This window comes from Mesoplodon densirostris, chromosome 3, assembly GCF_025265405.1.
Source record: "Mesoplodon densirostris isolate mMesDen1 chromosome 3, mMesDen1 primary haplotype, whole genome shotgun sequence".
Classification (NCBI taxonomy): Eukaryota; Metazoa; Chordata; class Mammalia; order Artiodactyla; family Ziphiidae; genus Mesoplodon; species Mesoplodon densirostris.
In genome coordinates this window covers 157,205,810-157,228,784 of record NC_082663.1, presented here as the reverse complement: position 1 = coordinate 157,228,784, position 22,975 = coordinate 157,205,810, and the positions used below count along the sequence as shown (strand labels likewise).

The following is a 22,975-nucleotide window of genomic DNA, read 5'->3' as shown; positions in this document are numbered from 1 at the left end:
CTTGGCCAACTGATTAAGGACCTCATCTCTAACCAGAGTAGTCAAGAGCAGGGAGATGGGTGGGAACTCATGTAGTCAGAGATAGCATCTTAGAGACAGACCTCAAAGGATGGGTAAGATTTACAATTGTAGATGCATAAATGGTGGCTATTCCAGGTGAGGAGAATAACGTCTGTTTCATTTACAGCATAAAGTATTTTCACTTCCAATTTTCCAATTATCTTTTCAACTTCACTTCTTCACTTCTTAACATGGGGTACAATCTCCATAACAATTCAATTTATCCAAAGTAGGTGGCACAAGTTTTCTACAATATTAGATCATGAAATGACAGGGCCCTCCTTTCACCTAACAAGGTACAAGGTACAAACCCACATGCTATTGGATTTATGCCTGCAAGAGTCCAACCGTGCCCTCCCAAATCTGATTTCTGACTTTCTCTTTTATCCATCGAATGTTTGTCAGAACACAAAATCCCCTTGACACTTTTCAGGACCAACCCTACCTGACTCCTTCCCAGCATTTGTCACTGTCAGCCTTTCCCTCATTTAAACCCTTCTCTCGCTTACTCTGACACCAAACTCTTGGTTCTCCTCTCCTTCTGATCATTCCTTCTCAGGCTCTTTTCCTCTGTCCCTTAAGTGCTCCCCAGGGCTCAGATTTTGGCCCTCTTCTCTCTTCTCACTCTACACGCTCACAAAGGGAAACTGTCTGGGGATCCTTAGAACTGTGAAATACCTTATTTGAGGTAAGCAAGCCCCTTAACGGGGCTCACTAGCTCTCAGACATTACTCTGCATTGGTTAAATAAAACTGACTCACAGGAATAAATAATGGGGAAAAGTTTGTTAGGGAAACTTCCAGCTTCCGAATCTGCCCAAGAGGCAGGGACCACAACAGGAAAAATTTTGTAAGGAGTCTCAACTGAAACTTATTTTTTTTGTTTTTATCAGGAACACAGGCCTTAAAAAGATAAGCACCTCTGAGCTTGTTTCCTAAGACATCTTATTTATCAGAATCCATTTTTAGACAGGACGTTCCAAGCGGGCTGGACTACACAATCGCGTTCACTGAGCTAACCCCAGCACCAGCCTGGGCCTAGCACCGAGCCGGTTAGGGGTTTGTCTATTGCACGGTGGCTCTGCCTGACTGTTCAGCCGTGCTGCGGCCCACTGGGGCGGGAGAGCAGGAAACGGAGCCAAGGTTGGCTCTGCTGAGAGGTGCTGCATTCAGAATAACTCCTCGAGTAGCAGCAGACACGTGCCACAGGCTTAAGTCGTCTCCTCCTGACTTCACCCAGGTTCTCCCGCAACGAAAACAATCTAAGGAGTCGCCTCAGCCACGGCACATCTCGGGGCCGGGACTGCTCCGCCCACACAGCAGCGTGGTGGAGGGCCGGGCGCGGCCCCGACGTCACACTTGGCCCCGCCCCTTAGGGGAGGGGCGTGAGCGCGTGAGCTCTGTTACATAGGCGCCTTCCTCCTATATAAGTGGTGCTAGAGGCTGACGGTGGGGTTTTGGGGAGATGGTTTTGCTGCCATTTTGTAGGGTGTTTGTTGCAGCGACAGGGAGAGGAGACGGCGGTTTGGAGACAGTTATTGGCCAAAGGGCCTTTTGCTTTTGAGGAGGTAAGGTTTCGGATAGGGTGTTCTGGGCTGGGCGGTTTCCCAGTCTTTTAGGTCTCGAAAGGCAGGTGTCGGAAAAACGACGGGATTCGGGGCCTCGGTGACCAGGGTTTCTTCGGGGCACAGCTCTGCTCGTGGCATTTGAAACCTAAAGTTGCCCCAGTGTCATGGTAGATTTAAAATCCTAGGGCGGAAAGGCCTCGGCTCTGCCGCTGACTCGTCTCAGAGAGGCCAGGCCACTCATATCACGGCTCCTTAGGCCCGTGACCCGTCCCACCGATCAGAGTGAGACCCTGCGAGAGCCTCCTAGAGCAAGTGTTGTCCTAGATCAAGCCTTACTCTGGGTCCCTGGCCTCGGCCGTTTGTAGCATTCTGGGATTTTCCGAGGTCAGACTTCTGCCTCTGAGTGCGCCAAAGGCCCTGGCCAGGTGCCCTGGTGGAGAGGCGGGGGGTGGGGACTGGGCGTCTGAGGAACTGCTAGTTTGCAAGTCCAGGTGGTGGAATTTAGCTCGTGCTTGTGAGAGGTAAATACGGAGAGGCTCATCCTTTGTGCAAACTGTTTTTGTCCTAAAGTGGAGCATAGTATTATTGCATCAGATGTGCATTTCTGATACTTTTGGATCACCCTGTCCTTGATTACTTAAGTAACCATGAAATGCTTATACTATTCTTAGGAAACAGCGCTCCAAACTGACCACGTCAACCACCTGGTCTTATTTTATAGGTATCTTTGTATGATTGTGCTCCATACATACACCCACAGGCTTCTTGTTATCCATTACATACAGTACTCTTGGAGCCATCTAATCATAACTTTAACCTTTATAGATATTTTTATATAGATAACGTCAAATTGTCGGGTAATATAGGGTGTTAAAGGGCAGTAGAGAATCAGGTTTCTAAGATGGATATAAACATCTGATGTTTATTGTATCTGATGTTTTTATTGAAGGACGTCCAATGATTCTAACATGTAGGATTCTTTGTTAATAAGAAATAGTGTGATAATTCTAGATAGTTTTTCTTTTTTTTTGTATGTGAAGGAACCTAATCTGTATAACCTGGATCTGGGATTCTTCTCTTGGCCCCCTGAGAAAATATCTCTGAACAGTAGTGGTGGTGGTGGGGGGACGGCTTCCTAACAGCTGAATTAAATTTAAAGTAATGAACTTGGCTAGAGAAATAAAAACCTTTGGCTCTCCCAAGATGCTTATTTTAATATTTGCATATTGATAACTGCGGTTATTTAAGAATTCTGCCTTGGTGAGCTAGTTATGGCCTACTGATAGTAGAAGGAAAAAAACAAAACTGAAGCAGACACACGTGTTTTGCAAAAAATGCATTATAATAATCATAGTAATAAACCTCAGTCATCAGATGTTGTAATTTTGCTTGCTATGATTTAAGAATGCTTGACTAAACAATTTTAAAGAGTTCCTATGTGGTTAAAATATAATTTGGGTAATTGAAGGGTTAGAAGAATTCCACTAGAAGTATAATTTTTTTGATGGCTTTTCTGATGGTCTTTTGGCTCAGGTTAATTTGTAATGTCATTTATTTCAGTTTCCCATATTCAAATGTCTATGTAAATCAGAATGCTCACTTATCAATTTCCAGTGAGAACCCTGACTAGAGTTTTAGGATTTTTGTTGGACCTAAGAATCAACAAGAGAAGTGAGTTGAAAGATCTAAATATTTGGTGGCTTCGGTCCCTGATGGCATGATACCTACATTTTCTTAGGGAATACCTCCCAGGAGATGCCTCATTTTAAAGTCTTTTAATTCATTTGAAATCTTTTAAATTTTTTACTTGAATTTGTTTGCTTGTTACTGAGTCATTTGGGCTAACTGAAGGAGGTTAACTAAGTTGGTTTTGCTCCATTTTACCTGTTTTCAGCTCCTTGCTGAGTTGTGAACTTCACCCTCTTCAACAGTTTGGACATCACTGTTAAAAACTTGACTGCTTTGTGAAAGAATTAAGATTTGAGGAGGCAGAATGGGATGACATTGTTAGAACACAGATCCTGATCCTGAATGGATCCTGAATGGATCCTGAATGGATCCTAGATGGAGCCAAGGAATTGTCACAATTATCTGATTTCAGTGTGACCATATTCATCCTTATAGGTTCATTTCTTTAGTCACCCCAGATCTATAACAAATATGTTTAATTTTAAGAATGGTTGCAGGATGATCTGAAAATAAACAGTCATCTCCTATATTCTATCCCTAAGTGTTTCTCTGACTTCAGTTATTTGTATCACTGTATTTCAACAAAGCTGCATGACACTTGTGATATTTGTTTTAAATTAGTTCACATTTAAAGTTAACATCAATAACTTAATAATTTGATTATATCAATAACTTAAGAGATTAGTAATAATTTACCATAGAAAGAAGGTAATGATAAAAATAAAACGAAAAAAGTTATTAATTTCTAGCTAGATATTGTTGTCTACTGAAGGCTGTAAGCCTGAATCCTGACTCTTTTTTTAAAAATGGCAGTTAGCGAGTGTTAGTTGAAGATATGCACCAAGCTGAGAATATATCCAGAAGAATGGAAAGAAAGTGCATTAAGGTCTCACAGTGTTATCATTTAATACTAGGTGTGTATGCCACTTAGAATCATCTGACATACCAGTGGGATAGTGCCTCCATGCCTTGGGAACCATTACCTACGAAGATTTTAGAACCTGTAGGACCCCATGTGCTGGGGTTTTTCTATTTAATTAATATTAATGTGAAATATTTTATTTACTAAATATAACCATCTGTAAATTCCACAACTCACTTTTCATTTCCATTAACAGATGAGTCATTCCAAAAGAACTCACTGCCCTGACTGGGATAACAGAGAAAGCCTGGGACATGAAAGCTATAGTGGAAGTCACAAACGGAAGAGGAGATCCCACAGTAGTACACAAGAGAACAGACATTGTAAACCACATCACCAGCTTAAAGAATCTTATTGGTAAATTACGCTTGAACTAGTACCATTTTAACACTAATAGTTGTAATGACTTGTCATTAGCTTATATAGCTTTCATCTGTCAGATTGTTTTATAAATCAGTCAACAAATACTCATTCAGAAAATATTTACTGAGTGCCTATTATATGCTAGACACTGCTGTGAATAGAACAGAGTTCCTACTCTCACATATCTGTGTCCATTTGGGAGCTGTAGGAGACAGTTGATGGAGTCCCAGCTGCCAGTAATATAGTTGTGGGAAATGAGACACACGAAAGTTAAGTAAGTGATTAAAGGACCAGTGAGTGCCTTTAACTTGTATGTAGTAGGGAGAGCTGTACGTTGGGGCACTTATTTAGGGTTCCACAAATGAGAGCTAATGAAGGGTCGGGAAGAGTTCATCCAGATGGAAAAATAGCATGTGGTGTGTGAGAATGTTAAAGTGTGTTGGGGATTAGTTGCTTATACTGTATTCTACAGGTTATATTTGTAGATAAGGCCAGTGGATATGTTTGGGATTTTTAGAAGCTTGGCTGTTGTAAGAAGGACCTCATTAAAAATTTCCAATGGCATGTGTCCTGTTCTGTTGTATTCTTACCAGTGTAAAATTTGGAGGTACTACGTTTATATAGAATTGAAGGAATTTTTCAAGTTCCTAAATGATTAAACAAAGCCTAGGTGAATAGAGTTTCTTTCATTCTGTCCTCCGTTAATTTCCCTTTCTCAGTTGTTTTTGTTGGTTCTATGTTTTCTCCTTGTTTTGTGCAGATGTTCCACTGGGACTGTTTGCCAGATTGCTTTCTAAATTAGCCAACTGGCGTTATTTAAAAAACAGTATGCAATTTTTTTCCTTCTCCATGCCAAAACAGACTTGTTCTGTAGAACAGTGAGCTTGTTGTTAATCAGTGCAGACTAATCATTCTTCACACACTATCATATGGAGGGAAGAGGGAGAATCTATGCCAGGATTTCAATGACCTGAGCTAATTAATGTATTATACAAGAATATCTGTACCCTATATTAAGATAACTACAAAATACTCTGTAAGGCTTAACATATAGTACTAACCATTCATGGATTTATTATGCATTGTATGTGTCGAAAGGAAGTGATATGAATGATGAACAGTTATTCATATTCACAATTAACCACATAAAGATGATACTGAGTCAGTGCAATAACCACTAGGCCAATAGTTTCTTCTTTGATATTGGCACCAGAGATGTCTGGTGGTAATTGCTCTCTGTAATCTGGAGTAATCTAATAGTCTTTTTCAAGATTCAAATCTTCATAAGAGTTTTTCTTTTGTAAAATTATTGGAAAAAAATGAAAAATACAGAAGCATATAAAGAAGGTACTCTTGGTGGGATGCTAGTCCCTCATTTGGATGTAAAGTTATTTCTTCTGAAAAATATCTTTGTATACAAATCTTTGCCTCTGAATATTTCCTGAAAATAGGTTCTAAGAAGGGACAGTTTCAAGTGAAAGGGTGTGAACTCTTATAAGGCTCTTGCTACATATTCACATATTTTTCCACATATTTTTCTAGAAAGTTTGTACCAAGTTACACTCCCTACGACATGCTGTCACCAGTCTTGTCTATTTTGAAATGCCAAGAATAGTGTTTTCTTTTCATTTGAATGTTTAAATTTCTGCTGAATTTGTCCTCTGTCATGTGCTTATTGAACACTTGAATATTTTTTTAATTGAAGTCTAGTTGATTGTGAACATTATTTTTGTATTCTTAGCCTATTTTTTCTATTAAAGCATATTTTTCTTATGATTTATCAGCGCTTTTATTGTATATCAATTATCTTACCTTTTTCCTATATATTTCAGAGTGTCTTTTCTTTCTGATTTGTAAGTAGCCTGTGAATTGCTCCCTCCCTACAGGCTTAATCAATTAATTCTACACAGGAAGACTGATGTGGCTGTGAACACTGTGAACACATTTTATATCCTTAAATGTCTTGTTGTAACATAGAGTATCAAGCCTTAAACCAGTGATTCTCAAACTTTAGTGTGAATAGAATCACTTTGGAGGTATGTTTAAAATGCTTATTACCAGATTATTCAGTGAGTCTGACCTGGGGTCCAGGGATCTTCATTTTTAAAAATTCAGTATTTCGATATTGTTAATAAACAGACCACCCTTTGAGAAACACTGTTTTAAGCCCTTTAGCCTGGCATGCAAGATTTTGGATGATCTGTTCCCAGCTTATTTATTTGCCTATGTTCCCCTATGTGAAAATTGCTCTTGCTGAAATTGTCTACTTACTATTTCCTAAGTAACATGTAGACAAACTCATCTCTAAACCATTCTGGCTAAAAGTACTCTATAAATGTAAGATGGTAATATGCCATTTTTCTTTCCTGGCACCACTTCTACTTCCTACTTTATCCAAATCCTGATGTCCCTATAAGATGCAACTCTTCCCTTCTTTTTCACGAAATCTTCCCTGACCATTTTAAGCATTATGAGTTTTTTCTCCTAAGCACTCATATCCAGGCTTTCGGCATTTCCTGCATGGTTGAGTTTTGTTTTATTTTTGTGTGAGTAATCTCAAATTGAACAGTTATTTGTTGGCAGGGATTTTGCCTCATATATTTTTTATCTTCCACAGGACCTGTGTGGAAATAAAAACGAATGCCCATAGCCTCATTAGTCTTGGCTGTTTTAAAGAACTACAGTGAAATATTCACTGGACATTCAGTGACTATTTTTAGAAATTCAATCAGTCTGTTCATCCTGTTCACTCTGCCCATATAGCCTTTATAATTCTGTAGACTTTGTTTATATAATCTCTAAGCCTCGGTTGTTGTAGGCTGAAGAGGTCCTCATCTTTTTAGTTTATCCTCATAGTATTACTTCACTCCATGTTTGTTATTCTATAGATTATTTATGGATTATCAGCAGCTCTAATTTCATGCACTAGTCCAGCTAAGGATTATTAGTGTTAGAGTTTTCCGATACATTTTAGAGTTTTATGGGAAGGATGCCTTACAGAATTAAACAGATGCCCTTTAGAGTATGGTAATTTCTAGTTTGACGTATTGTAGATCTCTCCCTTAACGGTTCCAAGCAACTGATCAGATCCCTGACTTAGACCCAGATTTAGACCCTAATATCCTGAGTTGTTTCTCCAATGGCTAGAACTTAAGGCTGACACTGGGGAAAGGGGGTTTCTGCATCTCCCCAGCCTGGATTTGATGCCAGCCCTGTTGAGTAGCAGTTTTAGAGATGCTTCTCCTTTATTTTTGCATAAACCAGCCTCCTGAGAAAAAAGAATGACAACATATTCTGGGAAAAAGAACGAGGTTAGTGAGGGCAGTCTAGTTAACATCTGTCACTCCATTGCCTGTCAGGATTATTTTAGCTGGTGTGTCTGACTGGGCAGGTGTCCCCTCTCTCCCTCAGTGCTCCACGTGCATCCCTCTTGAAGCTTCACACTGTTGAAAAGGATACTCATCCCAGGTAGAGAGGGGGACGGGAAACTGGGTCAGTTGACTCTGTCTTTTTCTTTCCATCAAATCAAGGCTGCTTAACTGGAATCCATTGACTTCCTGAGGTCCATGATCTCTGAAATTCCTTGCCAAGTTTTGTTTACACATTTGTGCGTTTCTTAGGGGAGAGGGTCCATACCTCTCAATTAGATTTTCAAAGGGATCTGTAGATTCAGCAGTTAAGCACTATGGGGCTTACCTGGTGGTGCAGTGGTTGACAGTCCGCCTGCTGATGCAGGGGACGCAGGTTCGTGTCCCGGTCCGGGAGGATCCCACATGCCACGGAGCGGCTAGGCCCATGAGCCATGGATGCTGGGCCTGCGCATCCGGAGCCTGTGCTCCACAACGGGAGAGGCCACAACAGTGAGAGGCCTGCGTACCGCAAAAAAAATTAATAAAAAAAAAGGTAAGCACTATGGCACCAGATGATGCTGTTTTCCCTGAATTCTTGTTTATTTCACAAGCAGGAGTGACAGGAAATTCAAAATGCAAAGGGAAGTAGGGGGTTGGGAAATCCTAAGCAAGCAATTACAAGAACCTTTTCTCATTTGAGGGGCATATATTTTGGATATTTTTGGCACATGAAGCAGCCTTCAAACACTGTGTTGACTATTTCTCAGAAAGATACAGGAAGCTCGAAATAGAGGAGAGGAGATGGAATAGGTGGTGTGTAGAATAATACTGGCACATACAATAGGATTTAGAATGTGCTCTACAACCATGGCAAATCGTTTTCCTTCTAGGGATCTCAGTGTAGTCATCTGTACAATGAAAGGCCTGAAATATATTTAAGATTCCTTTTAGCTCTAATACACCTTTGGTGAAAGAACTCTGTGTGCCAGAGATACCTAACTTACATTAAGAAGGAAAGGAATCCTGTTTTGCCTGCCTCATGTTGTGTGTGGCTCTGCAAAAAGGAAGAGAGCTTAGTTACAGATGCATATATCATAAGACTGATGAATTTCAGAAGAGCAGTTTTGTGAATTTTTGGTCTTAACTTTCACCAGAAGGTAAAGGGACACTTAATCAAGTAAACACTGAATATGTTGAATGATTTGACCCAAGGTTTGTTCCCTCATAGCAGTATATATTAATAGAGATATATGTACCCATTTGCTTGTTGGTTAAAGTAAAATTATTTAAGTTTTGTGAGTTAAGCATAAATTCTAATTCATCAATTTGTATTTTTTTCTTTTATTGAGTTAGCTGTTGAAACCAGGAATTCTTGAGAGAATGTTTTATTTTAACCACGTTAAAATGTGGTTAAAGGTTAAAGCGTTCTAGAATGAAGAGAGTAATTTTAAATCCTTTAATGTGTTTGCAGTCATTATTTAGAAGCAAGGTTCTTGAATGAGAGATATTATCGGGACCAGAGATACATTGATGAATACAGAAATGACTACTGCAAAAGATATGTTCTTAACATTGATGAATACAGAAATGACTACTGCAAAAGATATGTTCCAAACATTGATGAATACAGAAATGACTACTGCAAAAGATATGTTCCTAGCATTGATGAATACAGAAATGACTACTGCAAAAGATATGTTCCTAACATTGATGAATACAGAAATGACTACTGCAAAAGATATGTTCCTAACATTCATGAATACAGAAATGACTACTGCAAAATATATGTTCCTAACATTGATGAATACAGAAATGACTACTGCAAAATATATGTTCCTAACATTGATGAATACAGAAATGACTACTGCAAAATATATGTTCCTAACATTGATGAATACAGAAATGACTACTGCAAAATATATGTTCCTAACATTGATGAATACAGAAATGACTGCTGCAAAATATATGTTCCTAACATTGATGAATACAGAAATGACTGCTGCAAAATATATGTTCCTAACATTGATGAATACAGAAATGACTGCTGCAAAATATATGTTCCTAACATTGATGAATACAGAAATGACTGCTGCAAAATATATGTTCCTAACATTGATGAATACAGAAATGACTACTGCAAAAGATATGTTCCTAGACGTTATCACACAGACGTTGAAAGCAGTTATCGAATCCACTGCAGTAAATCTTCAGTCCGAAGCTGGAGAAGCAGTCCTAAAAGGAAGCGTAATAGACAGTGTTCAAGTAATCAGTCACGTTCGGTATGATTGATTTTGTTTTTATTTTGGGGGGATACTTATTTGTGTGTAAAAGCTCTTACTGAGCCAATAAGTTTGAAAAAGTTTATAATACTATTTGAATATAATTGTGTTTATATTACTTGAATCCTTAAAGGAAACTTCCAAATTCTTACAACTAATCTGCATTTATTAGTTAGTCCTCATATGCCCACATTTACTCATTTTCTGCAGACCAGATCATGAGGTTCTTGATTTTAATGTTAAAAATATTTTTATCTTTTATAACATAATCATACGAAAAGATGAAGCACTCATCTTTTCTTTCATCTTAAACATTTTTTACTTTAAAAGAAACCCCTTTCCCAGTACTTGGAGACAAATGTAGAAAGTTGCACTGGCGGATACTTACCCTGTGTATAGCACAATCTGCAATTAGTTCCATTGGAGTTCTGAAAGTGGGTGCTGAAGGGGAAATTATTGTCCAGAAAGCCTGCCCTTTTTTTTACACTCATGAATCTTCACTTGTTTGCAGTAAACTATGAATTATTATTTTCCTCCCCAAGTTTTCTTCACTAGAACTATCATTGATTAGATCAAACATTGACATTAGCCTTTATTTTCCCCTTTTATTTTAATAAGTATGTTTAAAAATATTGCTAAGTATCAATTTGAACTAATCTTGACATTTTAAAACATCTTCTTGCCAAACTAGACATTTCAACTCACAGCATAGGCTATTTTATAACGAGATTAATAGATCATGACATTGCATTCTTTAAATTTCAGACTTCAATTAAGTCAGTATTTTAGAGACAATTGTGTTGTTTTTTCTATTGCCACTTTAAGTAACTTATCTGAAAATCTTGCCATGTTTTTCTTCTGTAACATAAACTGTGTCCTGTGAATTTCTGGGGACTGAATTTGAAATTGCTCCTGCCAACTGTTCGTGGCCTGGTTCTTATCTGAATGCCTGAATATCTCCCCGCTGAATGAATTGCGTATTCTGCCCTGAATTCACTCTGCTATATTGATTGGCTGGACGACCTTGGTGCTGCCCACTTGCCGTTCCAGAAGAGCCACCAAAGGAAAAGATCCAGGAGTATAGAAGATGATGAAGAGGGTCACCTGATCTGCCAAAGTGGAGACGTTCTAAAAGCAAGATGTATAGAATATTTTTCAACACTTTTTAAACTTTGCAGACAGAATAATCTTTTTAAGAATAGTTTGTCAGCGGGGGGCTAAAGAACTCTTCATTGCTTTTTTGTTTTGTTTTTTGTGGGTTTGTTTGTTCTTTTGTATTTCTTCTTTTCTATAGAGTTTAAATATTTCTACTCTAAAGTTCCAAAATAATCAGTGGAATTTGAGATTAGAGCAAGAAAGATAGCTCTATCTAAATTATTTTTGTAGCAGCTGAAAATAAAATAATTTGAGGGCTGGAACCTTAATTATGCTTTAATAGAGAGCATTTGAAAAAATTCCACACTTAAGCATTCATTATTTGAATAACTGATAATTTGTACTCATGTACTTACACTTCTTTCTCCCCGCTCACTTTAGATGAAATCGTGAACACTTTGGGAGAAGGGACCTTTGGCAGAGTTGTAGAGTGCATTGATCATGGCATGTAAGTTTGTTGTTTTTCTTTTTTGAACATTCTGATATTTTTGGTGGAGAAGGATCCATAATTTAGATGAAATGGAATTTAAGTGGTAGCTATGTGTTTTCCTGGGAGGTATAAGTATTCAAAAGTTCTTGAACTGTGTATGATTTATTTACCATAAGTATGGATTTTGACCAAGAATGCTGAAAATGTTTATCAGATGGAGTTCATTGAAATTAATGTCAGTGTTCAAGTGAAGACTTTCCCAGAACTTAGGTCCTTAGCTTTCTATAAGAGATTTGGAGTGCTTTACCCTACTTTTGAATTGCAGAGACAATAAATTAGCATGTCTAATCTTCTTGGTTCAAAAACTTTTATTTCCAAAGGATAATATTTGCACGTTAGGGTTAGCTTCTCAAACTATAAATAAATTATATTACTTGAAGCCTACAGAATAAAGTCCAGATTCTTTAATGAGTTATACTAAACTTTTTGTTATTTGACCCTCTCTGCTTCATTTTCATGTTTTCCTCTAGGATCTCTATTCTGCGGTTGCAAATTTTTTTGTAAGTGAACGTCTTACAACAGTTTAGTGGAAACTGCACATTTCTAAATTGACATCTCAACTTTTCATCATAAAATAGTTGAGGATGTAATTTCCAGCTTATTGTAAATGCTGATTTTTAAAAAAAACATATTTCTCTTTCTAAATATGTTTGGGGGAATCTAAATACAAAAGCTTGATACCTCCTGTCATCCATGAACAAACTTTGCTTGAATACTTAGAAATGCTTTATCTTGAACTTAACTTTTACTTCACTTTTCATAAAGAATATTATCCTAAATGTCTTTTATTATCACCCTTTCCTCTCTATGACAAAAATGTGAACATAAAGTAAAATTTTAAGATATTTTGAAATACTTTGACTTAGGCAAGTTGCTAAGAATTCCCATCTATTTTTCACCCAGATTCCACAAATGTTAACATTTTACAGTGTTTAATCATTCTCTATATTTACATGTTATATGTATTTTCAAGTTTTGCCAGCTTATCTACAACCTGATTCACATTTCACTAGTTGTCCCATTTAGGTCTTTAAAAATTTCTTGAGGTTCCAAGACTTGAGTATTTGAGATATTCCAATGAATAGTATTCAATTGATCAAGTACAAATCTGTTACAAATTTTGATACTTATTAGACCTAAAACATACAATGTAATTGAAAATATATCTTTTATTGAGATGGTTGGGGCCTTTAAAAAATGAGTTCCTGTGTCCATAGATAAATCTTACTGTTTTAACATTAAGTTTCCATTTTTCTTTTTTTTTAATTGACAAGTAATATGAAAGCTTATAAGTTTAAGTTGTATAACGTTGGTTTGAAACATTTATATACTGCAATATGATTACTATAGTAGCATTAGCTAACACCATTATCCATTTTTCATTTTTATAGCTATTAGCACTGTTCATTTTTATAGCATATTAGCAGTTAGAAAACTTGTCCATATGATGAAATAGATGAGACTAGAAGAAGTTTTGTCACAGCAGTTTTATAGTAATTCTTTTAAGTCTTGAGATATATGCTATACATCATAGGGAGATAAATCATTAAAAATTTATTTTGATGATTATATATCAGCCCACAACTTCATTGGGACCTTGTCAAAAGAAATGAGTTCGGAATAGGTTTGCTATCCAGCCACTAGAAAAATTTTTGCCTCAAAGATTTTTTTTTCTTTTTTATAAGCAGCCTAGGGCACAAACCTTGACATATTAATTTCACGTGCATGGGGTTCTCTTTTGTAATGTGGGAAGGCCATAGTGAAAAATGCAGGGTTGATTGCTGGCTTGTATTCAAGAAGATCAGGTTTAGAAAAGAGGACAGAAGGAAGATGACGATTTGGAAATCCTCTTCCTCAAAATCATTTACGGCTTTTTTCTTTGGCCGTGCCACGTGGCTTGCGGGATCTCAGCTCCCTGACCAGGGATTGAACCTGGGCCCACGGCAGTGAAAGCTCATGTCGTAAACCACTGGACCACCAGGGAATTCCCTCTGCACTTTTTAAGAAGTACTACAGATGCCCCGGTCTAAAACACGCTGCCATACATTGTTGCTATTTATACCTATTCGCATCAGTGAATGCACTAAACAGTTTTTTGGCTTGATGACTTATTGATGGTGTCTCCTTTGCCAGAATTATCTAACAAACTGATAGTTGTCTTTCTTCTCTGAAGAAGTCTGAGCTCCCCTAACTCTGATGGTTAGGCTCTTTCTTCTCTCTATTCCTTATACCAGGCACTTCTAACCTAATGATAAGTTGTTCAAGTGTCTGTCTTTTCCATTAGACTGTGAAGTACATGGGACAAGCTCTTTTTAACAGTGATTCCAATGCAACATCTGGCACAGTCGGTCTAGCCTGGTGAATGAGTAAATGTTTTCAGCAGTAGTATATTCAAGGTTTATATTTTTATCCTTTTTTAAAAAAAACTACTTATAAAATCTAGGTAAATTTAAACTTGGAAACAAACATTAACGTTCATAAGTATTAAGAGAAATCATCACTCTGTATAATGTATATTTTGTCAAAATGTTTTGAAAAAATATTTATAGATCTGCTATAATATACCCTGAAAGATTATTTTAGGAAAATAGCATAGAGTGATTGATACTTAACAAGATGATGCTTTAGAGCAGGGGTCCCCAACCCCTGGGCCGTGGACTGGTAGGAACTGGGCCTAACAGCAGGAGGTGAGCAGTGGGCGAGCGAGTGAAACTTCATCTGCTGCTCCCCATAGCTTGCATTACCACCTGAACCATCACACCCTCCCCCCAACCATGGAAAAATTGTCTTCCATGAAAACGGTCCCTGGTGCCAAGAAGGTTGGGGACAGCTGCTTTAGAGGATACATGTCTTCAACGCGCTTCTGTACATTTACCATTTTCATTTTGTTTTTAAGGGGTGGCATACATGTAGCAGTGAAAATCATAAAAAATATGGGACAATATCATGAAGCAGCTCATTCAGAAATCGAAGTATTGGAGCATTTAAATAGTACTGATCCCAATAATGTCTTGTAAGTAATAAACTTGGAACTGTGATCCATTATGTTACATGAAATAATCAGAATTCTGTGAACTGAATTATTTGTATTCTGATCTGTTTCAGCCGATGTGTCCAGATGCTAGAATGGTTTGATCATCATGGTCATATTTGTATTGTGTTCGAACTCCTGGGACTTAGTACCTATGATTTCATTAAAGAAAATAGCTTTCTGCCCTTTCAAATTGACCATATCAGGCAAATGGCATATCAGATCTGTCAGTCAATAAATTGTAAGTATACTTGTTAAATTTTTAAATACCAGTAAATTGGACAAGCAACATATCAAACCATTGTCACTAAAAATGCACGTTGCAAGTAAAGATGAAACCACTTTTGATCCCTACCTCTACTACGAATTCTCCTTTCCTCCGGTACAGATTAAATTTGTAAGTGAAACTAATAATGTCTTTTTGTTCTTTTGTAGTTTTGCATCATAATAAATTAACCCATACAGATCTGAAGCCTGAAAATATTTTATTTGTGGAGTCTGACTATGTAGTCAAGTATAATTCAAAAATGGTAAGTTACACTTGTTTTAATTTTGGTAGTTGTCTTTAAAATTAATTTAGCTTGGTGATCCTTGGATGAGGAATTTTACCTTTGAGGCTTATTATATCCTGACGTTTAACCCAAAAAGGGTAATCCTTTGCCTTTCTCATGGGGTTATTTTGAAAATCAAAAAGAGAATTCATGTGCAAGCCTTTTGGATAGTGCTATAAAATATTTCATATCTTTATTGATCTTTGTGTTTACTTAACTGTATCTCTAGAAACGTGATGAACGCACACTGAAAAACACGGATATCAAAATTGTTGACTTAGGAAGTGCAACATACGATGATGAACATCATAGCACTTTGGTATCTACACGGCATTACAGAGCTCCAGAGGTCATTTTGGGTTAGTAGATACCAGACTTCCTGATATTTTAATTGAAAAAGAGATTTTTTGTTCTCTATAGCTTTTATTGGGGGGCAGGTAGTTGGGGGATAGCTGTAATTTTCTTAGCAGTGTACAGAAACTGTTTTCTGTTTTCATAAAAGCTGTCTGGACATTGCTATAAATATTTTTCCTGAGTGGGAAAAATGTGATATCGTCTGTAAAGATATTCCAGGTGGTGGTTCTTTTTGAACAAGTCAGTCTTACAAGATCATAAGAGAACAAGCAGTATTGGCTAAGTCCATGACAGCAGTGTGATTTTGAAGCGATGTGGGCACCTCTTTTCGTCTCATCACAAAGCATGGTGCTGGGGAAAATGCTAAAGATTTGGCTGGCAGACGTCTAGATGTAGGGTGGATGGAGGTTAAGAGGAGAAGAAAGAGGGGCTAGTCTAAGAGGAGAGCTTCTTTGATCATCTTTGACATGGGAAAGCATGGAAAGGAAAATTAGTTAAGGTGCAGGGTTTTTCAATATTAATAAAAGGGAACTCAGTGAGGGAGAGCGCATCTTATGCCTCAAAATTTAAAAGTTCGAGACCGAGTCATGTTGATAGAGCAAGGAAGTCAGAGATGGATTTGGGGTCTTGGAGACAGTGGGAAAAATTCAGATCAGGTGATATTGGGAGATAGTTAAATGGTATAAGCATATTACTTTGCCAAAAGTAAGTTTCAACCGAGGTTGGATAGTAAAACATCTTTGTGGAATCAGTCTTTTCCACTTTTTACCTTTTGTCGAAGAGGACTTGGTAGTTGAGAATATGAGTGTGAAAGCAAACTAATGACGTTTACCTAGAGTAAAGAATTAGTAAAAGGGACAGGAAATTAAGAATAGTATGTAGTGCTGGCTAGTAGAACTTTCCATGATGATAGAAATGTTGTATATCTGCACTATCCAACATGGTAGCCATTAGTAGCCACACGTAGACTACTGTGTACTTTCAGTATAGCCAGTGTGACTGAGGAACTGAATTTTAAATTAATTAGACTTTTAGATTTAAATAACCACATGTGGCTAGTGGCTACCACATAGGATAGCACAGGTTTGGAGCTCATCTTTGAGATTGATGTTACTAGGATTTCTGCTTAGTATGGTCTGAAAGAAGCTGCTGTGTTGCAGTAGTTTAGAAAATGTATTCATGGTTGAGGACTGAAGGCTGCAATGAAGGTAAAAGAATAGAGTGTGGGAAGAGATTGTGGACAGAGAGGTATTTTCAGAGCTTAAAAAGAGATAACTTGCTGTGTTTTATCAATTTTAAGAAGAAGATTTTTCTCCACATTTTAACATGTGAGGAAACATAAGACAAAACGGCATTTTTTCTTGGTTATTGGTTCATAAAACAGTGGTGTATCTTACAGTTAGTTAATGGCCTCCTCCTAGATTGCATAAGATACAGTGATTCTTAGTAATAATACAGTCCCATGTGTGGCCAGGCTGGGGATAGTTGATATAAATCTGAAATTGGGGTTATTGGTCTTTAGGAAAAGAAATGAACAGATGGGAAGATTAGAAGGGTTCTTTGTGTGTTTGTGAAGTGTTACTCCTGAGGATTAAGGCAGAATTAGGTTGAAGAGGAAGATGTTGTCAGGTGCCACCACTGAGGAGGGCAGTTGGTCTCATGTCTTGGGTGTTGGTAGTAAACAGAAGTTGGTAAAAGTGAATGATGTGAAATTCCAAAGAGTATGAGAGCTGAGCCATAAGAGAATGAGGTAGTTTACAGTCACTTGGGAGAAAGCTGGACTGGGAGACAGGAGTGGCTGGAAAAGAAAACTTTCATCTTAGATCCAAGCTCTATCATTTGCAGATTTTGTATGTGTTACTGTAAGTAGAAACCATGCTCCATTATCCTTTTGTTCAAGTGATAAGTACCATGAGGGTTAACAAAAATGGCTAAATCATAGTCAAGTTCCTTGAATATATTGTTTCTTCCTTTGTCTTTAAATTCAGTAATGTTACTGAAAGTAATTGAAATGTCTTTTAAAGTAGGTTTTATTTGTACATTATTTTTTTATTAAAAACTTAATCTATAAAAGGTTAAAACATCTGTATGGTTTAGGTTTACTCTTTTCCTTTCTAAATAGATAGAGACTTAAGGCTAGGTGTTTTTTTCTTTTCTGAATAATGTTACTATTGAGAATTCTGAAGGAGAAAATATATGATCATGTATAGACAACCTGAAAGTACATATATAGATACCTCTCTATGTGAACTTTAAATATCTGTATAATTCTGCTTATGGGTGACACTGCTTATAATATCCATTATAATTCTTACATAATTTATGTGACACTACTAGTTCTTTTAATGGAAGAAATAAACTCAGATATCAAGCTGATGGTAATTGCTAAGGGGTTAGTAATTACACTCTGAGGATAATTATTGACCTATGTTTGCACTAATAAAATGTAAAATTTCATAGAACAACCGTTAAGTGGGTATAACAGTGCTCCTCATTGCACAAGCAATTCAGAGACTATGGAATATTTGCTAACCCCTCTTACTTTCCATAAAATGCCTCCTCCCCCAGGTTAAAATACTGTAAGTTGATACAAGGATATGGAGGACTCTGAAAGCATACTGAATAATGTTTGGTATAAAACTAAAAATGTAAACCCTGAATTTACTATCATATTCTCCTAAATGGGCTATATAAAGAGAGCACCCACATAGGAAAAGATATTGTGTATTGGCAATTAAAAATTGTTGCAGGGGCCTCCCTGGTGGCGCAAGTGGTTGAGAGTCTGCCTGCCGATGCAGGGGATACGGGTTCGTGCCCCGGTCTGGGAGGATCCCATATGCCGCAGAGCGGCTGGGCCCGTGAGCCATGGCCGCTGGGCCTGCGCGTCCGGAGCCTGCGCGTCCGGAGCCTGTGCTCCGCAACGGGGGAGGCCACAACAGTGAGAGGCCCGCATACCGCAAAAAAAAATAAATAAATAAAAAAAAAAAAAAAAAAAAAAATTGTTGCATACTAAAATGTTTGGTTTTGTTTTTAAATAGCTTTAGGTTGGTCTCAGCCATGTGATGTTTGGAGCATAGGTTGCATTCTTATTGAATATTACCTTGGTTTCACAGTCTTTCAGGTATGTATTTAGTAAATGTTACTTACTGATTCATAATGAGCTTTAATGTTAAAGGCATGTTAAAGTTTTTGTTTCCATATTGGAAAGTTGCCATAGTGTCATTATTCTTAAGATGTAAACTTCCATGTGCAAAATAGTCAACCTTCTCTAAAACCATAGTTGAATGAAATACTCTCAGTGAATGGTCATAATTCATTCTGCATGTGGAGCTTTTAAACACATGGTTCATATTGACTTCATATGATCCATTTGATTGTGATGCTCCTTCATAAATTTACATTAGTGTTACTATGGTCAGTTTTAATTCAGCTCTGGTTATGTTGCACTTTTATTAAAAGAATTCAGAAACAGTAAGTTGTATTAAGCATGTATGACACCCTAGGCACATTTCTAAGCACTGTGTGTATAAAAATGAAAAGACAGCATCTCTCTCCTCAAGGAAGACATACACAGGATAGACATGGGAAAACGTACAGTACAATATGATACTTGCTATAATGGAACAATGTAGAAGGGAACCCAGAAAAGGTGAACGGTTAAGTTTCCTTCGAGAAGGCATCACTGAGGAATAGGGAGTTTAATCCAAGCTATAAGGAAGAGTAAGGGTTTGTCAGAAAACTAGAGTGTGTGATGGCCATATCAGGAAGAAATGGTATTCATAAATGCAAGAGGCATAAAGGAAGCTACTCTAGTTGAGGAAGGATGAATAGTGCTGCCGGAGTGTCTTGGATAAATAGGAAAATGGTGTCAGTAGGCAAGTACTGATTCATAGTGGACTTGTTTGCCATAGAAAGGTATTTGTTTTATCCTCGGAGTCAGTGGTTTCCAAATGTAGACCGGTCTAAAATGAAAATGATTTTGTAGGGTTGCCGTCCTGGCTTTCATTTAGAAATTATCTCTCCTGTTTTTTTTTTGGTATTAAAATGTTCTTTCTATGAAATGATAATAGTTATTGGCTTACTTGGCAGAACAAAAAGGAGAAAATGTTATTTAGGTCTCTACTTGTTTTCCTCATAATTTTGCTTATGTCGGAAAACGAAAAGTCTTGAAAGCTTCAAGTGGTGTAACCATTGGAGAACTTTAAGAGGGTTGTGATTTGATCAAGGTGTGTTGTTGGATGGGGTGAGGGTGGTTAGGAAGTTCCTGGCTAATACTGTCAAGGTTGCTTTGAGGTTATGGCAATGCAGGATGAGGAGGGAGGAAGCTGTGATGAATTATAAGTCACTTAGGTGGCTGTTGCAGAATATATGTGTTCACTGCTATGGGGCACCTCACCAAACTTCTGTCTACTCCGTAGAGATCTGTTAAAAGTACTCTGAGTTTGTAGACAAGTTTGATATCTAGAACATAGCTGTCGGACATTTCTAGGGGGTGGTGTCTGGTTTTGTGGTAGTAAGCTATAGGGTCAAGGAAAAAGTTGAGCACAGTGCATGCTTTCTTCATTCTGACACATATAAAATCCTTCAGATGGTTTTATGATTGTAAATCATTCTGAGATCTTAAGCGTCGATGATTAACTTTGGTTTGAGATGTGGTTTATATTTTAATTCCACCCTCCAAAATAGTCTTCAACTAAGGAACTTTTTGAAGATAATGGAGCTTGTATTATTTATTCCTGTCATGACTTAAGAACATTTTGAAAGCAGTGTGCTAGGCACAGTAGTTAATGGATTTAAAAAGCATTGCACATAGACTCTGCTCTTCAGAGCAAGGATTGGCAAACTATATCCTATCTGATGCCTGCTTTAAAAAATGAAAAAGAATATGTGGTGGAGACCATCTGTGACCATCCAAGCCTAAAATATTTACTATCTGGTCCTTTATAGAAGAAGCTTTCCAGCCTCTGCTTAGGAGTGTACCATTTAGTTTAACAATTTATTCTACTTTAGCCAAAGCTCTGTTACTGTGTAATTTAAGAATATGAGTTTTGACTTGGGTTCACAGCTCAGGTTTCCTCATTGATGAGCTATATGAGCTTGAGCTAGTATCTTAACCTCTTTGAAAGTTATGTTCCCACAGTCCTAGCTCAAGGTTGTTGTAAGAATTATTGGGACTGTATTTTTATTGTCTAGGATTAGTGTTACAAAGTTGCTATCCATTGGGTGATGGAGGTTAGTTAAGCAACCGATAAAATGAGTAGCCAGGTTTTTGGTAATCTTCCCAGTCATCCCTCAGTTAAACAGTGCAAGTAATACAAATAAGGAAAAACTGTTCTGTTTTACATTAAACAAATTATTCGAACATTGTAAATCAACTGTACTTCAGTAAAATATACTTAAAAAGTTGTTCCTCAATCAGCTATACAAACCTTACCAATTCATTTCAGAAATCAGACAATCAGTGTAGCTCATTCAGTTTTATTCCATCTTTGAAGTAGAGTGTAATATAAATTGTATAGCTGTCTAATCTAGTCCTTTTATGGAAACACTATTTTCTTTTTTTTTTTCTTAACATTTATTTATTTACTTTTTTTTTGGTTGCATTGGGTCTTCATTCCAGCACGTGGGCTTCTCTCTTTTTGCGGTACGTGGGTTTTCTCTCTCCACTTGTGGTGTGCAGGTTCCAGAGTGTGTGGGCTCTGTAGTTTGTGGCTCGCGGGCTCTCTTGTTGTGGTGGGCAGGCTTAGTTGCCCCGCAGCGTGTGGGATCTTAGTTCCCCGACCAGGGAGCGAACCCACGTCCCCCGCATTGGAAGGTGTATTCTCTACCACTGGACCACCAGGGAAGTCCCGGACACACTGTTTTCTTGTGTTATCCTTTTATGTGCGTGTAGGGAAATGGAAAGTGCTAAGTTTCTTTTTCCTATTTTTTTAGACTAATGATAATAAAGAACACCTGGCAATGATGGAACGTATATTAGGACCCATACCAACAGACATGATTCAGAAAACAAGGTATGCTTTTTAAGATTAAAGTCCTTATTGGGTACATGCAGTGGCCTATATTCAAACTATAGAAAACCCATCTTTGTTGTTATTGCTTATTCCAAAGACTGTAGATTTTGAATTATTTTTCATGAAGTCAAGTTTTTGAAAAGTAATGCAATATTTACTTTGTGATCCAGTAAATAAAGTGGTGTTTTTATACTCAGGTTAACCTTTGCATAAATGTTTTCCTAGGTTGATTTAAAAATAATACATAGAGTAGTAAAAAGAGCTTGATTTTGGAGTCCTATCTAAATTTGAATTCCAGACTGTTGCAAACCACATGTACGTCTTTGGACAAGAATACTATAAGTGGTTTCAAAACGTAGCTTCACCGCAGAAGTCATCCAGGGAATTGTTAACGATTTCTAGCCCCATTCCAGATCTAGTGAAATCAGAATTTACAGGAATGGATCTAGGAACCTCTGTTTTTGAAGCTGGCATTGTTTCAAATATGGTACAACTTAGGTGGGATACTAAAACTTCAGAGGGTACAAGATTAGGAAAAACACCATATAAGGTAGCCGATATAATTATTGCTGAGATTTTTAGAAATTGTATGTTTATGTATATATAGAGAGATGTCTATGGTTCCATCTTTTCCCCCAATCCCCTGTTTGGGGCAGGGTAAGAATGTGGGTTTGGGGTTTCTTTTTTTCTTAAAATTTAATCCAGACTTCTCTTTCCTATAGGAAACAGAAGTATTTTCTTCATAATCATCTAGATTGGGAGGAACATAGTTCTCCTGGTAGATATGTTACGGGACACTGCAAACCATTAAAGGTAAAACAAAAAACAAACAAACAAAAAAAAACCTGTTTTAACTATTTTTTATTGTCTTTCTTAAACAAAGTCATTTTTCCCCTCAGGAATTTATGCTCTGTCATGATGAAGAACATGAGAAACTGTTTGACCTGATTCAAAGAATGTTAGAATATGATCCAGTGAAAAGAATTACCTTGGATGAAGCATTGCAGCATCCTTTCTTTGACTTATTAAAAAAGAAATAAAATGGAAATCAGTGGTCTTACTATACTTCTCTAGAAGAGATTATTTAAGACTGCGTCAGTCAACTCTAAACATTCTAATATTTTTATAAACCTTAAATTATTTTGTACAG

At 37.3% G+C, this 22,975-nt stretch overlaps 1 protein-coding gene across 2 annotated transcripts; it reads left to right on the top strand.

The window, feature by feature from the left end:
• Positions 1-1,602: 1,602 nt before the first annotated feature.
• On the top strand, positions 1,603-22,898 carry LOC132487168 (dual specificity protein kinase CLK4-like). 2 transcript variants are annotated; one of them, XM_060094918.1, is made up of 14 exons: positions 1,603-1,627; positions 4,435-4,595; positions 9,423-9,477; positions 10,063-10,230; positions 11,281-11,371; positions 11,767-11,833; positions 14,772-14,888; positions 14,981-15,147; positions 15,342-15,436; positions 15,687-15,816; positions 18,850-18,932; positions 21,746-21,825; positions 22,548-22,638; positions 22,725-22,898. In XM_060094918.1, the coding sequence occupies exons 2-14, from the start codon at positions 4,435-4,437 to the stop codon at positions 22,863-22,865; spliced, it is 1,446 nt and encodes a 481-aa protein (XP_059950901.1). In that variant the 5' UTR covers positions 1,603-1,627; the 3' UTR covers positions 22,866-22,898. The 2 variants fall into 2 exon arrangements, with proteins under 2 accessions (XP_059950901.1, XP_059950900.1); XM_060094917.1 differs by lacking the exons at positions 1,603-1,627; positions 4,435-4,595; positions 9,423-9,477; positions 11,281-11,371 and having other exon boundaries at positions 10,151-10,230.
• Positions 22,899-22,975: the final 77 nt, after the last annotated feature.

What these genes read in the sequence shown, in the direction of transcription:
- LOC132487168 (XM_060094918.1), top strand. Translation starts at nt 4,435, where the DNA reads ATGAGTCATTCCAAAAGAACTCACTGCCCTGACTGGGATAACAGAGAA. An exon ending in AGCTCCAGAGGTCATTTTGG is followed by an intron (nt 15,817 to 18,849) that starts GTTAGTAGATAC and finishes GTTTTTAAATAG; the next exon opens with CTTTAGGTTGGTCTCAGCCA. An exon ending in TTGGTTTCACAGTCTTTCAG is followed by an intron (nt 18,933 to 21,745) that starts GTATGTATTTAG and finishes CTATTTTTTTAG; the next exon opens with ACTAATGATAATAAAGAACA.